Source organism: Thunnus thynnus, chromosome 5 (assembly GCF_963924715.1).
Source record: "Thunnus thynnus chromosome 5, fThuThy2.1, whole genome shotgun sequence".
Lineage (NCBI taxonomy): Eukaryota > Metazoa > Chordata > Actinopteri > Scombriformes > Scombridae > Thunnus > Thunnus thynnus.
This window is the reverse complement of record NC_089521.1, coordinates 13,082,599-13,101,743: the sequence shown is the minus strand read 5'-3', so window position 1 is coordinate 13,101,743 and position 19,145 is coordinate 13,082,599. Positions and strand designations below refer to the sequence as shown.

The 19,145-nt window shown below is 39.7% G+C and overlaps 1 protein-coding gene across 4 annotated transcripts in view; it reads left to right on the top strand.

The window, feature by feature from the left end:
• trim44 (tripartite motif containing 44) overlaps window positions 1-19,145 on the top strand; it is a 48,193-nt gene that overhangs the window by 4,822 nt on the left and 24,226 nt on the right. For all 4 annotated transcript variants that reach the window (XM_067589334.1, XM_067589337.1, XM_067589335.1 and 1 more), the window contains exons 4-5: window positions 7,167-7,457; window positions 14,726-14,748. In XM_067589334.1, coding sequence (XP_067445435.1) covers window positions 7,167-7,457; window positions 14,726-14,748 — 314 coding nt within the window. The remainder of the gene's footprint in view (window positions 1-7,166; window positions 7,458-14,725; window positions 14,749-19,145) is intronic.

Below are 19,145 nucleotides of genomic sequence, written 5' to 3'. Positions count from 1 at the left end.
TTTCCTCTACTGGCTTTAGTTTTTAAACCCTTGTTGACAAAAAATCCTTGTATTCAGTCTAGGATTTAGAGGGTAGATTTGGTGTACTATACACAGTGTTAAATTGTTTTTAATATTTCTCGTACCTTCCATATAAATAAGTGAGAAGGTATTAAAAACACCTTTTGATTTAATGCAGTCTGATATGACACTAATACAGATTACACCCTTAACAATGACCATAGATAGGAATCAACACTAACATTCACAACATTAGCGTTTATTACAGGACTGCTGTATATTTATTTCACTCTGTAAATCCTCTCACACATCCCTTTGATACTCATATCAGCGCAATTGACCTCAGTTTTGTACTGATGGCAGTTGAGCCGTAGCATCTGATTAGTGGTGCCCTGTTCAAAATCAGACTCCATGGTAGTTAAGGTTCTTTCAGACAGCAAGCACTTTCCGCAGCAGCCTCTATTGTTTCCGATGTAAATGTAACAGCAGCAGCAAGGAGAGAGAGAGTGCGACTGCCGCTCCTCTAAATGCGCCCGCCGATTTGCCGCCACCGTCTGAGGCGATGTTAGTTCAATGTTTTCAGCTTGTCATCATGACTCACCGTGTGACCATGGCAACCACGGAAATTATAGCAAGGAAAACGATACAGGACCTAATACTACTGGTGTCTGAGTTTCCTGAATTATACACCTCTTCACCAGCAACAGACGTATCAGTAAAAATGAAATGGTCTTGGAGTAACGTCAGCTTCAAAGTTTGATTTTCTGGTCTGGGCCAAAAGGCAACATTCGCTGTATGACTTTAGTCAGCAGAAGTTGCTATATTAATCGTGTCATATTGATAACCATTTCCTCTTTTTTAAGGTACAACGTGCTATACTTAGCTATGTGATGAGATTGCAGAAGTGAGATAGTATCAACCTGTAGTGTATGGCCTGCCCGTTCAAAATACCGACATTGCCCAGTGGCAGGTGCTGTAGAAACCACTCACTATCTCAAAGCACCTTTACTGAGTTACATTGATTTGTTTGTGCCACTCAGATTGTCCCAGTCACTCATAGGAAATGAGGTTGTGAAAGAAGGGTCACAATCTGAAATGATGATCACAACCTTATTTCAGACCTTTTGGTTAACCTTCATCACAGTGCTCATTGCATCCTGTAACCTTTCTCTTGATATCAACCTAAACAAAAGCTGGTGAAGTTGAATTTTCATGACAAGCCAACCTTGAAAACAGTGGCTGTATTTCCATTACAGATGCCACAGTAGGGGCATGTTCTGCCAGTGAAAATTAAACCTGACCACCGACTGTTACGTGTTGCAGTGTGAGAGATGTAACAGTAAGCGGCAGGAGCACGGTTGTACAGCTACAGTTGGTCTCAGCTATTATTTACCATTGACAGCAACTGCACCTGCTCTCTCAGCCACCCCTGCAGCCTCAAATCCGCCTTATACTCTGCCTATATATCTGTGTCTGAACCCATTGGAGAGCCGTGGCACACAGGAGCATTGCTCAATACCTGCAGAGGTATGACCTAAGCACAGTGGCATAATGTAGAAGGTTAATTTGACTGGCCTGTGAGAGGCAACACTTTTGCTGGCAGCCGGCACCCCAGCCAAGTTCATGTCTATTATCATACTGAAATATCAACGCTGCCCCAAGGACTTTCTACACATTAAGTCTTCTGCTGTTCCACAGTAGAGGCGTGGTGTGCTCGGTGAAAACCACTTACCTGCTCACTCACAGGGCACTGTGTTAGAGACCATTACAGTATGCGGATTTGTCAGCGTGTCCTCTCTGCTCTCTCAAATGTCAGTGTTTCTTATTATGCATGACAGGCAACCATCAGAGTGACTGCTGCTGGTGAGGAAAGTTGTGTGTATGTGTGTGTGTGTGTGTGTGTGTGTGAGAGAGAGAGACAGAGGCAAAGAGTGAAAAAGATAGACAGAAGTTGGAGGAGGTTAAATTGTATGGTATTGACATCCTAAAAGACTTGAGAGACGAAGAGATGTGAGAGGCTGTCAGTGCGGAGGTGAGGGGTGGGTGTAAAAATTTTAACCCTTAGCTGGTGTTTGCTTATTAAATCTAAAGTAGCTTGCATAATTATGTACTTTGCCCCAGGTGTGGGGATTTTAATCTCTCAAAGCTCATATCTCCATCCCCCGCAGGGGAATGGAACATAATGCAAAAAACAGTGATGAGTCTGCATACATATTAATGAGGGACCAGAGGCATAACGTAACACGGGGGGCCTGGATGGCTGTCTGTCATTCAGCAAATCAGCTAGTGTTACCTATCGTCAGAGAGAGTATGGAAATGACATGTGAATCATGTTGTGGCTTCAGACCAGGACAGAAGGTAGTCAGCATATTTACCGGGCTCTCATGTTTTATTTACTCACTTTCCGCTGCGCAGGGTGTCGTCTCGAGGCACACGCAGACGCTCTCTGCAGCGACAGAGAGAGAGGAGTCCGATATCTGGAAGCAGCAGCACGGCAACATCAGCCCAGTCACAAATGTATGTGTGTGTGCTGTGCAGTGGCTACATCCATTTTCCCTGCCTCATAAAATCTACAAGAGCAGCAGACACATTAAAGCTGTCTTAGGGAGCCGAGGCTGAGGAACAGACGGGGAGAGGAATGAAAAGACGTGGCTTCTGTTGTTAGGTTTATTCATCCTCTACCTCATCCCTTTTCCTCTTCTTCCTCTCCTACCCCCTTCTCGCATTGCTCTTTAAGTCTGTCATTCCCTTTCTATCTCTGCTCACAGAAATTTAATTGAATTACTCGGTATCATTCCCCAGAAAGTTGCTTGGCTGACATTGCCTTACTTAGAACCAATAAAAAGGTGCTGGATATTGAAACTCTGTTATTATAAAACCAAAGGCCCTCTGTCTCATTTTGCCGTTCCCTCTTTTAACTTCTTGTACTTCCCCATTTTATATTACTCTATATGACTTTTGAAGAGCTGGTGTTTTTCCAGATTAACTTTCTATGTATTTCTGTGTTGTGTTTGAGACTAAATTGGAGAATCTAATTTCTGTAAGAGATAAAATAGAGCATGAGCTAGAGAGAGTATTCACTTGGAACAGGGCCACTATTGCCAAGGGCAAGGACAGTTCAAATCCATTTACTCTTAATGTTCTATTAATGCTTTTTAGGCCTTTTTAAAAAAGCATCACACAAAACAGTCCTCTGCATAAGCAGCAGGTGGGGCTCTGATTTGATTGTGAGAGCACTGAAGAAAGTTAACCACTTGAACTCTTTGAACTCCCAATATTCCCCTTAAGAAGCATCAATGTTTTCCTTTTTCTCTCTTCTGTATCTGTATTTTTTTTATCATTTTAATGAAGCTGCAGGACACTCGAATTGAGGGAAATATTCAAATTAAAAAAGCTGTCATTTTGTCTGCACCATTACAACAACTAGTAAGTCCTAGATGTCATATTCTTCAATAATTCAGAATAACACGTTTGGTATTTGCTCTGGCAGTTCATTAGAAATTAAGATGCATTTTCCCACAAAATACACGGGTAATAATGGACCTACTGAAGTGTCTGTGCAGTTAGAGGTTAAGATTAAAGCTAAGACTACTTTGATATTTTGTTGTGAGGCATTTTCTGTTTACTTTAGTTTTTTTTCCACTGTAGTGTGTCCTGATGTCTCAGCAAAGTAAGGCGACACATTGTTTTTGTAGTTTTTTTTTTTCTACACTGATCACTGATCTATTTTCACTCCCAAGGGCTTTGGTTCTTGTTCTGCGTTTTTTTTCATTAGCACTAATGAGTAGCACAACCTCTTTTTGTAGCCAGTCACAAAGAACAGTAGTGTGTGAAGTTAATTCTATTTGAGTGTCTTGCTATATTGTAATCATGTGAGGTGTTAGTGGAATGTTTAAGAAGTTTTCCATTTTTAGCAAACCACAGATCCCAGCTCTCTGTGTCTGAAGAGACATTTTCAGTCACAAGCAGCCTTTTTTTCCCTTGGAATTTCAACTTTCAGTTCACCTTTCACAACTCCCATTAATTGCACATAAAGTAATACTATCAAGGTGAACTTCAAGTTGACCACTTAGGCATGACTGGGTCTGTACTGACAAAGGCCTTTTTAGTCTTTCATTTGCTTTTATTACCATCACACCTGAATTTCTCAGATAAGAAACATTCTAATACAACGCATGTTAGAAACATGACTTAAGATTTCTAATCTTCTTACCTAATGTCTTAACTTTGCTTGAAAAATAAATTAGCTTTCTTAATCTGCTAGCCCTGATGTCCTACCTCTGCCTGTACTCTCTCTCACCCCCCGTCCTTACTCCAAGTCTGCCCTTGTAAGCAGTGTACCGCTGTCTCTCCTGAGGGTTCATTTCGTGGCCTCAGCTTGCAGCAATGCAAATGAAGATTAGCACGCATGAATGCTTCTTCTTCGCTAGCAGGACAAATTCTCAGAGAAACTCTGTCACCGAGTAAAAGGTCTAAGGGCAGAGGGCTCCGGCTCAACAAACACAAAGGGCACTGATCTGGGTTCATGGCTCCCATCTGCCACTGAGGCCAAGGGGACTCGATGAGAGGGCAGGAGGCTTTATGGAGGTCCTGGAGATTGGAAGATGTGGTGAAGGAATGTGTCAGATTGATGACAGATAAGATAGACGATAAGTTTTATGTTACAATGCTGTCCGCCCCATTCATATCGTAGCTTCTCTCTTGGGAAGCAAGTTCTTTATGATTTATTCTAACTGCTTTCTTTTGATGTGCATTTACATTCTCTGAAACTTGTTGTGACCACAAAAGAACAAAATATGCAGATCCAGATTTTCTTTTAATTTTTTAATTAATATGTACTGAATGACTTAGTTGTAAATTTGATCTCATACCACATTAAGTCAGCAAACTGACTGAAATGTAAGTACAAAGCAACATCTATGTGATGTTTGCTAACATTTGCTAATGTTCGAAAACTTGGTTTCAAAATTACTTTTTGTTATTTATAAATTCAACTTTTCATTAGTAAGAGGAAGATTATATAATTTCTTACTTCAATAGCTACAGTATATAGACTTGCTTTAACTAATTGATAGACTAGCCATCTAAAAGAAATGGATAAAATGTAACATTTCTTCAGTATTCATGATGATAGATGAATACTAATGCTATGCCTGACCCGGATTTAGCTAATGAAGAAATTACTTCTACTGTCAGCTGAATGATTTCATGAATATTATTTGACAAACAGATATATTCAATTTGGCTAATGTATATGCATTCACAAACTGCAGGTTTGGAAAGGAAATCAAGGAAACCAAGGAAACCAAGGATAGGAAAGCTTGCCAGTCAGAACAGAGTGGGCTCATAGGAGCTAAGACTACCTGTTAGAGACAGAGGCTGAACCGAGGGGCTTCATAAACAGCCAGTATAAGATAAATAAGGAGTTTTGTGAACTGTGAATCATGCAAAGCTACTCTAGTGAAGTCCCAGAATAAAAATATAGAGCTGGAAATGAGCATAATAGGTCCCCTTTAAATGCTCACTGCTCATGTTAAAAATGATCATTCTTCTGGAAGATTTAATCAGCATATATATTGCAATTTTGTAGGATTTATTGTGTTTGAGCGGTTCCTCCTATTGCACTGTGTGATAAAATAGAACAACGTCATTCCATAAAAAGTGTCTATGGACAGGGAATAAAACATGTTGCTTGTGCAACACAGCTGTAATCTATTGTTTCTTAACCAACAGATATGTATTTAGGGCATTGATTCTGGTGAAGCAAAATGAGAAAACGACTCTTTGTGTTCCAATTAAATGTGAACACTGTGTCTGATTCAGAATGAATGATGTGCATGGTTTTCTCTGCTCATACAAAGAAAGTAAATTAAAAATGTTACTTTTTGAGTTTGGTTTAATGGGCAATTTGGAGAATCTGATTGCTTGTGCAGAAATGGCAAATACATGATAGAACTTTGGACCCCTAGGGGCTATGGCTCTGCCAACCTCAGTAAAGACTGATGATTCCTTGCTTCAGTGGAGAGAGCAAGACTGAGGGGAAACAAGATAAAATAGATAGAAAGGAAAAGAATTAAGTTCTGCTCAAGGGGAGAGGAGAGACCAAGCAGCTGATGTACGTAGATTGAAGCAATTATAACAGTCAGGAGCAGAGATCATGACAAGGGACTTTGGGGTGTTTTACCTTCTGACAGCAGCTGTGTTGGAGGTGGGGCCATCTCAGCGGGATGGATTGTAGGGAGGCATCTTGTTTATTGAGATGTTTTAACGTAATGAGTCATAGCTAAAGAGATCCTCTGTGGGGAAACAGGGAAACGGATTAAAAAGGTATCTCATTGAGCAGTTCAGTTGCCTTGAAAGTCAAACAGATGGCTTGCTTTGGTAGAAGAAACCTCTGAGGTCTATATCTACAGATGGGATGCGTGGAGTGTGCCTCCAGGGGATCTTCTTCATGCTATCAATCAGCTACTGCATGATAAAGACCAGTGGGTTTAGCAAATTAATATTCACATGTCACAGTAAAAGACTGAGGTCTCTGTCTGGCCTCTATACTGTGGTCATTTCATATGTATTTATTTCTGTCTATTTGTTGCATTTTGTTCTTTCTATTCCATGTTTATTTCCAACATATTCTTAGATGTACATTATCTTTGTGGTTTAAGATAACAATTAGGAGACAATGCAGGCTTCAAATGACCAAGATTTTTATTCCATGTCTGTACAATGGCAAAACATATCTGTGAACAATTTAATAATTTATTATTAATGAGGGCTGCATGTCTCTTTGTTATTGTTTGTAGTTTAATAAACCAACATGTTGAAGGATGCATAGTCAGTTGAGTGTCGTAGGGAATTAAAGCAGCTTTTGGGATGTTCAATTCGTGGTTCTTCTGTAATTTTATTGTTATCTAATCTCTATTTTTACTTACTTACTTTGTACTCACTTACATTTTTGTGTTCAATGTCTGTCTCTACTTCTCTATTTTAAGAGTTCATCTTAGTGATTCATATCTACACTAAAGTAGATCATTCAGGTTAATTTGGAATGACGGCTCAGTATCTCTTTCCATCTTGGTAATTATTTGACTTCCTCCACTGAAATTTTCTCATCCATTAACTCTCCCTCTCTCCCTCTCTGTCTTTCTTACGTCATCTACCTATCTTAGATGTCTACAGAGGAGTTGGAGGCCTACGTGAATGACCAGTTCGATGAGCTCCGCAGATTGGTGCGTCTGGAGGAGAGGAGGACCCTTCACCTGGTGGATCTCAAAGAAGCATTTCTGACAGCGTCAGCTGCTGAGAAAATTGCAGAGATCACTGTCCAAACTGAGCGCCTGCAAGAAGAGATGGCCAACATTACACACCAGCTTTGTCTGTTGGAGCAGGTTGAGGCACAGGCGGTTGGTCCTGCAGTGGCAGCAGAGGTCCTCGTAGCTGGACCAGCCCACAGAGTGCCGGTGAGAAGAACCTTCCCTCCTTCCTCATTATCCTTATTATGCTTCTTAGACTGCTTACACAATCAACACTGTATGTCTTAGTCACTGCAGGAGAAAGGTTGTAATGTCACAGAATCCCACTATGACTGACATTCAGCATGCTGGAATTTATATAGTGTTTGTTTTAAGCTTGGAGGTTTTAGCCACACAATTTCAGCTCAACAGCCTCACACTGTTTGCTTTACATATAGTCTCAAACACTTTTTAAGTCTGACGTAGTTAAGGTGTCAACCTTGCTCAAATATGACCTTCTGTATCTAATCTAATTTCTCTGAGGACGAAGTGAATGGGATATTTCCATCCCAGTTACAGCCTGTGCAAGGCTATGTAAACGTTCACATTTTTACCTATGTGCATTTTTCTGACCAATTATACTGGATCCACTGCATTCTGAGGTTGAAGTTGGTTTAAAACTGGGCTGCAAGTCACTTAACTTAAATACTAGTCTTAGCTTGTGAACCAGAGATAGTCACAGAAATGAATGAAAAACACATTTATTTTCCTCCTCAGTTAAAATTGCTTCAAATCCAGAGGCCCTTATTTGTGAAGCTGACACACTAAATGACAATATCTCATTAAATCACAAAGTCTGTTGACAGCACTTTGAAAGAAGTGATTTATTCATTTAAACTTTGAACACAGTGGTCGACTGCCAATACTAAGGCCAGCCTTGTAAAAACAGGTGCTGTTGCTCTTGTCAATAAACAATTACAAACAATTGGCCAGCCAGCACAAAGACAATGACTACGGCACCTGCTGCATAGTCATTACGGTAAAATGACTATAGTAAACAGGTGCCACTGTGCACAGCTATGTTCCAAATGAATGGAGAGACCATACGTTATGTTTGTGTAGAGAAATGGAATTTTTCCTCTCATACAGACAGCTGTGTCAGTATGATAGAGGTAGTAACATATAACTAAATCCTGAGTGTTGGCTGAGGTGGCATGAGTGTAACTATGGGTACGTCTCAAGTCTCTTATTTTATGGCTCCTTGCTCCTCGCCTAAACCGGAAGTTATTCCTGATGCGCCATTTTGACGAGCGTCCCAAGTCTCTTATTTTGCTTGGAGGAGCGAGGAAACATGAGAGCAGACTTCACAGAAGTCATTTACCGGCTGACACGCCCCCTTATTGGATATCAGTTATTGATTGGACGCTGCAGCTGATCAGACTGATCTGATACATCACTGCAGTTTCATACCGAAGTGGAGACAGATTACAGATTAAATTTAAGTGTATCGCTCCCAAGTTTTATGTTTATTTATATATTCATCATATAGTTAAAAATCTGTTAATTGTCAGTCTGATCAACAAAAGAACCATAAACAACTTTCTTCATTTATTAGAAAGATTTTTTTTTCATGATGTTATTTCCTCCATTAAACTGTTTCTGGCTGACAGACAGACTCTTCCTGACTCTAACTTTATTCATACTAACAGTTAAACACATTTATATTTTACATAATTTATCGTCATTTCCATTCAGTCACATGTGAAGCTGAAAATTCCTGAGTGTCGAGTTTGATATGAGTTACATCATTTCCATTTGCCCTGAAACATTTAACCAAATACATATTTTCCAGTGTTCAGAAGACACCCTGATCATATTCTGGGTAATTGAATGATGAATTCACTATCAGGGTCATTTATCAAAAAATAAATGATCAATAAATAGTATAAACGCATTCTGCGAGTAGAAATGGTTTCTACAGCTGTTAAAGCCGACTGACATCTCACGTCATCAGAAACGGACGTCGCTTCACATGACGCTTCAGAGGAGAGGACGTCGCATGTCTCTTAAAACAAATTTCCTCGTTTCCTCTCTCCTCACTTGGTTTCCTTGCGTCTCTCCTTGCATCCACGGTGGGAGGAACTAAGACACAAGGAAAAGACACAAGTGAGGGAAACTTGGATGCAATTTAAGAGACTCGGGATGCACCCTATGTTTGTCCTCTGGCTACACAGCAGATGGGTACCCTGTTCCTTTTCATTCTACTTACCAGCCCCTCGGTCACAGTTAGTTTCCCATGCCAAAGTACTGTTCACACCAGAGCATGTGTGCAGTTACAGTCTACAATTTATATAGAACATACATGTACATTAACACAACCAAGCCACGTCAACACTTCACCCTCACCCTCTCTCTTCTCTTCACTTCATCTCTCATTTAAAAAATGTAAGAGGAGGCTTGTACTGCTCTTAGGCCCCAAATTAAAATATCCCTTTGGTCTACTTGTCACTTTACTGAAGTCACCACAGCCAGGCAAGGACTCTTGAGTGTTCCCTGGTGATGTTGCGCAGGGCTGTGAAGGCTGCAGTAATGGTGGTATCTGATGTGCTTTTTTGTTTATTTTATTCTGATGGCTTTTTTTAGCTGAGAAATCAATCCATGGTGGGCCAAGTTCATTAAGAGCCTAATTGAATGCTGATGGTTGCCCTGTTTGTTCTCATGTGTTAGTAATGTGCAGTGTTATTTGGAGATGTACAGTCACAGGAGAGGGTTGTGTGGGTGTGGAGTGGCAACAATTCACTTACCCAAGCAAATGTGTATCTTATGTTGGTATACACAACAAAGTGAGTTGGACTGAGTTGTATGTGTGAACGGTGAGATTTGAAGTGAATGAATCCACGGTCACCGTAACAGTTGTTGGGAGGAAGAGTAGCATCAAGTAACTCACCAACACTTGCAGTAATTTGTTTTGTTTTGTGTGTTGCACCTCATAGGTCCAGAGAAGAGCTGAATCACACATTAATTCTCTTACCAGCTCACTGCTCTATCACTTTTAGTCTCTTTGCCTCTTAGTGGCTGTATCTGTCTACAGATGGCACATTGAACTACGATCATCCAGCTGCCTCTTTATTGCAGTTCTGCTGAACTGTATAGAGTATTCTGTGTCTATGACACCACGGCTGGAACTAACAGTTGTGTTTGTAATCAATGAATGTACCAGTAATTGTTTAGATTAATTACTTAATTGTTTAAAATGTCAAAAATGACAAATATGTATGAAATTGCCAGAGCCTACAGTGATGCTTTGTCTTGCCAACAGCTAAAAAACACTTAAGCGTTTATTATCGATGTATGAAAAGAAGCAAAGCCACCAAGACTCATATTTGAGGAGACTTATCGATTAATCTGTTGTTTGAGCACTATAGCCAACTACCAACAATTGCTGCTGCAGTGTTAACAGTAGTCTGTAGTCATAGGAAATGTACGGTGATGTGATGAATTAGTGTTTGGGATATGAAAGCCATGAATGAAATCATGATATAAGCTGATTTAACACTGGAATAAACACAAATAGAGTATGCTGAATCAGAGCCATTTCCACCTTCAGCTCTGTTTGAATGAAAATGCATATTTACAGATCAAGTTAAACTTTATTATAATCCCAGAGGGCAATTGTTTCGCAGGCCAAGAGCAACACAGCAATAGGCAGCACAAAAAAGAATACAGAAGTTTAAAAAAAGACAACACACATCGCAGTGGGTTATAGTCTAGGGTAAATTGCATTACAGTAAAGCATTACCACAGCAAAATGCGTGTACCTATCTATTCAACAAGCTAATAGCTGATGGAACAAATGAGTGCTCATGTCTGTTTGTTTTAATCCTCGGTACCTTGAAACGGGTACCCGAGGGGAGAGTCTGGAACTCTGAGTGTAGTGGGTTGACCCTGTTTACTGTTCTGGCATTTATTTCTCTTCCTGTAAAGCAAAATCTAATCCTGTTTGCCAGAGAGCTGCAGTTATAGCCTCCAGCACTTTTGGAAGTAAATCCCTCATTCCAACTTTTTTAAAAGAGAGACTAGCAGCTTTGGAGCCAAGTCAGAAAAGTGATTGCTGCTTTGTAAGCATAGCAAGCTCACATACTGCAGCCATGTAACAGCAAGCCTGTGGAATGGAACGACTGTAAAATAAAATATTTCTCATCCATAGAAAAAAAAAAAATCATAATTGAGGTCAGTCTTCCCGCTCGCGGTCAAACAAACAAATTACGACTGGTTCTGTTGATAATCTCCCTTCTTTCTTTTTAATGCAGCCACAGGTAGACACACATACACACACAAACAAAGGAGGTTAGGAAGGAATAAAAAGGCATCCTGAAAATTGACCAATCAGTGGAAGCCAGAGGGAGAATATATTAAAAGATTTTGTCTCAGTTCAGTCCATTTATTACCAACATTCTCAGTCTCCACATTTTCATTAAAAAGTGCCAGTAGGTACTCATTTGTACAGCCACACACTGTGTTTACTTGAACATTCACTAATGACTGTACAGTTATTATAAAAAAACACTGATTATGTCACCAGGTAAGTGATTTTTCTGCCAAACTGGCACAAGCACAAGAAATGTGTGTCATCCCAAAATTCATACAAATACAGAACAAGAATAGTTCTACAACCGGTAACATAAACCATGAAAGTACTCTTATCATAGAGATGTGGGTGACATCCACTGTATGTTCCTATGAAACAAATGTGTTGCTACCATTACGGTAGGTCACATTTTCACATGTATGACAGAAGAGGTTCTGCAAGGTTCCTTTAGTCTGTGATTATGTTTAGAAAAGTTGAGGCGGAGGCTCATTGTTGTTTAAGCTATAAAAGACTTTTATACTTTACTTTTACTACAAAGCCAAGATGCCTCATTAGTCAGGCATCAGGGGTCTGCACCACTGACCCAACCCTGACTCAGTTGTGACCCAGGTCACAATGAACTACTCAGAGGCTGATTTGCAACAATGCAGCCCAATAGCTATATCTTTAATTAAGCTGAAGCTTTTTGTTCACACTCTTTTTGTCTTTGTAGTTTATTTTTTCTTTCAGTTCAAGCATCACACACTGCACATCCTCATCTGTCACAAAGTAGTGAGCACTCTTCTCCTCAACTATTATGATTATAGTGTGAGGTGAATTATGGTGAAGAAGAGTGCGGCTATTGTACACCACATACTGAGTAAACCTCTTGAGTTTTCACTCAATTCATTAACTGAACTAATTAAGTGTCAAATGAGACATTAATCTTCATTTTTTTAAGGTGGATATCTATTATATCAGGATCAGGACAGTATATAATAAATAATAAAAACATGTTTGCCATCAGGTTCTTTGTAGGAGGAGTTAACAGTACACTTTTGAAATAAAACTCAGCTCTTATTTGAAAAATTCAAGAACCAATCATTCTATGAAGTCAGTGTTGTTTTTAAATTATGAATGATGCAGCTTCAGGTTGCATCGTTTTGTGACAGACACCAGAGGCTAGGTTGTTTGTAGCTGTGAGAGAGCAGTTGTTATGTGTGCACATATTTATTGAACTGCCTAAGGCCATGTGAGTAATGTAGGAAAAGTTGAATCTGGTATTATTCAGCCCTGAAGGCATGGGGGGCGGGGGGGGTTTATATTGTTGTATAGGTAACTGGTAATTACAATGGGAACAAAGCTCTGTACTAGTCGGCTTCTTTCAAACGGCATATTTCATTTGATCTTGTGGGCAGTGGCACTGAAAAACAAAACTAAATTTAACTAAATGAAAACAAAGCACACAATTGGGACTATAACTTTACATTTTCATTGTCGTAAATTAACAGAATATTCACAACAAATACTGAAGAAAGACAGTAAGCATTACTAATTCAACACCATCCATCTGACTCCATCTGATCACCAGTAATGACTTCCCTGATTTTAATAATAATGATCTCAGTGTAGTCATCAAGGCACCGTCAGGGCATCACAGACAATCCCTGTTAGTGGGATAAGGTCATTGTCAATTTTGGTCTCCTCAGGGGAATTGTTGATTTTTAACAAAAAAGATGAAATAACACCATTATAACACATTTGTATACAAATGTTTTTCTAAGGTGTAGCAATTACTTCTGAATAATGAATTAATGATATCAGATATATAGTCCACCTGTTAAAGGAGGTAGACTAAAATCTATCCATTAAGAATAGTTTTATCCAGCAGCATTATTAGTGTTCATAGTTTTTCTGTGTTTCTAATGCATTTAATCAAATATATTTAAAAGGCAACAGTGGATTTACAATTTTTAATTTTAAGCAGGCTTTGACTAGGGAGTTTTCACATTTCTTCTTCCCTTTGGTAGTCGTAAAACCCGTCAGTCAGTTAATTAACCAAGGATTGGAGAAATAGAAGTAAGGCAGCCTTACAGAAACCAGTCAAGAGCTTCTTTAGTGAACGCCAGCTTTGCACCCTGATTACACAAATTGACTCTTGATTCTATTGAGGTGTTTAACAAGGTAAACCAAGTAAAATCTCACTCAGTTCAAATATTTGAAACTATGTATTTGTCCAGATCTGCAGCTAATCAAATTTAGAGCTGAATCTTCAGTCAGTGAGGCAGACAGCCAGTCATTGCTCCACAGCCTCCACTCGTCAGCTCTCCTCTCATCTGCTGTGCTGCCAAGGAGCTACTGCCTTCAAGACACTGTTACTTACACAGTGTCAAAATCCCTTTCTGGCGCAGCCATTTTAGTGCTGGTAGTCAAGGTCCAGTGCTACAGTACAATCAATGCTGAACAGAATATTATGAGGTAACAAGAAAAAAGCCGTCTTGTACTCAAGGTCCTCTTGACTGAAAACAGAACAATTGAGATCAGCAATTGTGTACCAAGAAGTTTGGCTGTATATGACAGCAATTTCAAGTGTGCTGCATACATACTGAAGCTGTGTGTTTGATATGCTAAATACTGAATATACATCTCTTTGTAAATTCATAACTGTAATTTGAATATTATGGGTAAGCCTTGTGAAATAATGCCTTTATCCTCCAGGAATTGACATAATTTGAAATGTGACTCAATATCGCGTACTGCATTCGGTACATCAATACCATTTTTGCTTGCAGTGTTTCTGTCACATACTGGCAGTCAACAAATCATGTCCATCATTTTGACATTGACAAATCTTTTGAGACCCAGTTAAAGTGAAAAAAGAAAAGCCTGCATGTTCGCAGCTCACTCGATGCTTTGTTCCAGACTGTTCCTTTAAAAGCTCATGAATATACATGAGCACAACTGGTGGATGAAAGTGAAAATTAATTGGTCAGATTTAGAGCCACACCAGCTGTGGACCAACTTGATGTAAATTATGCTGTTTACCTTTTATTTGTTAGCCACAACACCTGTGCTGCAAAGATTTTAAATGTTTTCTTCTTTCTCTCTGTCTTTCTCTCTCTCTCTCTCTTTCTCTCATTGTTTTCAGCACGACATTGAGGCCAGGCCAAGGTAAGACTGCCAGTGTGATTCATGTTCACCTTTTTATAGCGCTGACTAAGGACCCTTCAAACTCTCCTCACTCAGGTCCTTCCGCCATCAACCAGCATGAGACTGTCGAGTATTCATCTTGCCTAATATCACACAAGTCTTTGTCCCTGTTACACTGCCACCTTTCAGTGACTCTCTCAAACAACTCACATACTCACTACAGAGACGGGGTCACCTATGCACATCCACCCTCCCAAATGCCTCCAAACCTATCCGGTCACATGCGAGTCACGTTGGTGCCCCAGCAAGGCAATTAGTAGCTCTCATCTGTGTGTGCCCGCTGGAATCAAAAGAGGTGACAATCTGCCTGGTCCAATAAGAGGACCCTGGACAGTGGCTGACAGGCTGGAGCTGTGTGTGTACGTGTGTGTATGTGTTTATATGCTCACATACTCTATATGCGCGCCCTTGTGTTAAGGCAAGCTGTTGTGTCATTAGTGGAGTCAAGTCTCGCCCTCTGATACAGCGTAGTATTTACATTTGTACTATCTCCACACTGATTATGTGTGCCTTCAGGCGTGTGTAAGGGAGAGTTAGAAACAGGTCCAGACAGATGCAGCCATATTATTTTCCAGCTGCTATTACAGTTTGTTTGTGTCATTTTTTTGCCTAGAGTACATCTTTCACCTTTATCTCCATCTGTGTCAGACAATCTGAAATGGATAGTCCTCTCCCAGTCTTACACTTGTTGATCTGTTGACACGAACACCTCTCTGCCTCTTTCACCTGGAGCAGGAGCAACTCACCTACCCTACCTCCCCCCCTGGCTGTCTCTCTGGGCTTTCATCTCAAAGTACTGTTCTCCTCTAATGACACACATGCACAGACTCAGACACCTTCAGCAAATGCCAGCACATCTGTCCTCAGAGAAAAGAACCTTATTCTCTTTGAGACTTTATTTAAAATGAAGGCTGAATACAAAAATAGCCCTGTGTGCCACAAAAAAAAAAACACTTTTGATTGACAACATGCTCACTTTGCTTGTGCTTCTGAAGTCTAAGAAACAGAAATTGAATTTTTAATTTCACTTTGTACTTTTGTTATTGTGATGCTGCGTGCTTTTGGGAAATGTACTGTAGTTCCTCTGCGGAGTGTGATGTGCCAAGAAAGTCATGAGCAGGGCTGGCGCATGGTGCCAACATGTAATATGTTATTGATTGGTCAGCCAGTTTTATGACCTCTAAGCTCTGGAGCAGATGGCAGCGAGCTTGGACCCAAGGGTGAGATGAAACTAATAGTTTGCCCTTGGTCAAGGTTACCCTCTACATCTCTACACACACACACATGCACACTGATATAATTACTCTCAAAGGTCCCCCATATCGCCCTGAAATGCAGTGGGTGCAGAATCTTATGCGGCTAGTGGAAAATGCCTCACATTTTTGGAAAGGAATACTGGGAGGAGGGAAGGTTTGGAAAGCTTCATGTGTGAGTTTGAAGGTAAACCAATCAAAAGGGTGAACAGGAAAATGAGGGATGAAGTGAAACCAGGGGGGGAAGAGAGAAGGAGCAGAAGGGGAAAGATTCTGCAGAATCAAGCAAGGAGTGGATGTTTAGGGTTATGTACAATGGGATCCAGACAGCAAATTGATTATGGAGCAGAAACACTAATCCGCTGTCTGAGCCCCATATCGCTGCCGTAGACAGAGTATCCCCATGGGACCGCAATCCTGCACCCACACGCATCTTTCCAGGACCTCCTCATCAATACGATCCCCCGCCTCTCCCCAAGCCTCTTAACATAGGTTCTCCATGCCTGCCAAGATTTGTCCTCCTCTGAATATAAATCTTCCTTTACTCTCCTCAGCCCAACCACCTCTAAGCACTGCTGCCTCTAATGGGATGCATTTCAAATTTCACTTTCATTCCCCTGCTTTAACCGCCACACCCTCCCGTCCCTGACTTTGCATATGTATTTATTCATGTGTTTGTCTTGTGTGTAAGTGTACAGAATTTGCAGTATGCGTTTGTGTGTATCTGTATGTACCATGTGAACACTCCTATTAGGCAAATCAGAATATTTATCGTCTGGATCTAATGTAGCTGTTGCAACATCTTTATACTTTATACTGTACATGCATAAAATAATGTGCCTAAATGTGCGAACTTATAAGATATGCTAGTATCTTAGGGCGTATTATGACATTTAGTGTGTCTGATATGAACATTGAATTTAAAGGTAAATAATTAAACACCTCAATTAAATTTTAAATTACATTAATGATATTCTGTTTCTCTTTCCTACTATGAGCACATGCGACTTTACCTTTCTCAAACCACTGACACACCATCCATTTGGTTTCACATTTTGTAGTCTACACACACATAAACACAAAAGAAGGATGGGGGAAAAGGGGCTTATTGCTGCAGCAATGCTTTCAATCCAGAAAGCCATTTTATGTTCTCTCCCGAGACCGAAATATCGTACATAAGAGGGAAACAGATGCAGAGACAGTCAATGAGAGGCAAAGAGATGTACACTAAGGATTCCGTTGCTAGACTTAAATTTGTTGGTCTGTTGGGACTTGGGAAATTTATTTTTAGTAGATATGTAGAAGTATTTCTCTGTCTTTTGGCCTCTACAACTGAAAGCTTTTAGATTGGGAGCTTTGACTGTCTAGCCACTAAGAGGGAGTCACTGGAGCACTCCTCAAAGGAATATAAGATTTTTATCCTTATCACTAGGATTTTAATGATGGGAGTAACAATCAGTAATGGTTCATAGTGTGCCACTGCTCCCTAATATGCTAAGGCAGCCAATACGGAACACCTCAGATTGTTTTTGGCGAGATATGCTGAAAAACAACAGAAACTAATAGCAATTCCCCCCTGTCAAACAGCAATAGCAAGCCAGCATATGGAAATTGGCAATCACCCCATGTGGCAAAGTCCAATTTGCTAACAAGGAAGTGACAATGTGTCTAATATATCAATCCTGTCACAGAGAAATTATGTTTATAAACTACAAATATGTTTTGGAGGCAACGTGATGTCGCCCAGAATACATTTTCTATTTATATAATAAGGAATAAGGATTTTTGTCAGATTCTGTCTAACAGAAGCTCATTCATTTTTCAGCATTATATGACTATACGCATGGTTACCACACAACATTGTTTGTTTAGTTGCTAAATGTGGCTATTGTAGCAGTCAAGATAGCTAGTTTGCTAGTTATACAGTAATAGTTATAGGAATTAATATAGAATTGTTCATTATTTTGACCCCTCCCTCCCAATAGCATGAAAGGAGCTATATAGTTTGGCTGTTACACATTTGTTAGACAAACAGAAATTAATACTTGATGCAATGCAAATTTAAGCATGTTGAAATATTAGCCTTGTGAACAATTGGAGTCGTAGCAATAAGTCATGGGAACCGTTGTGTACCACAGCCCTGAACACAGAGGTTGAAATGAATACTGGGTATCGCAGGAACAGTCAGGAAATTAAACTGACTATAAGATGGTATGGCTTTTTCTCTACCACTAGTAGGGAAGTTTGAATTATTTATAAAAGTGCAGTTTAACAGTCAAGATTGGCATACCCTCATATCCACCAATAAAAGAAGTGAAACATTTCTTTAAGGAGAGGAAATTCTAAGTATTTTTTGGAAACAGTGTCATCTTTAAGTTTTCTCTCTCTGGGAGGCAACTCATTGTTTTCTTTGCCTCCCACATTGAGTCTTCCCTTGTGCTTTCATATCCTGTCATTCTGACCATATAAAGGATAGCAGTGAAGATGAGAGGGCTTAAAGAAGAGACATTCTAAAAAGGAAAACTCAGAAAAAAATATTTCAACACTTGTTAGTTGTCATTGTTTGGCTAGGTTCTCCATGGAGTTAAGTCATTGTATGACTTTATTTTCTATTGCAGATTTTCAAGGAAATGCACAAACACTTGCCTACAATAGTAAAAGCTTATTTGAAGCAACTTTCCCCATATGTGCCAAGTGCTTTTCTTGTATCCATTAGCACGCTGCCTCATCTTTACCTTTTGGAAAGCTATACTGAGTAGTGTAGATTATGTTATGTGTATAGTGGTTAGACAACCCTTTATACAAGACAATTCATACAAAAAAAATGTGGACTATAAGGGGCACGTCTATATGAGCGAATCACACTCACTTACTTTGTAACCAGACCCTGCTTGATATTCTTTTGAAAATCTGCATGAGGTCTATTTTATTTGCCAATGCAAATTATTAAAACATAAGAGGGATGGAATAAGAACTATATGTTTGTAAAACCCCAGGGCTTACTGTCTAAAAAAGTATCACCCAGAAGGAAGAAAGAGAAAATGATGCACGAGTAGAATGGTGGAAAAACAGCTAAATGCAATATAACAAATAAAGGAAATAAAA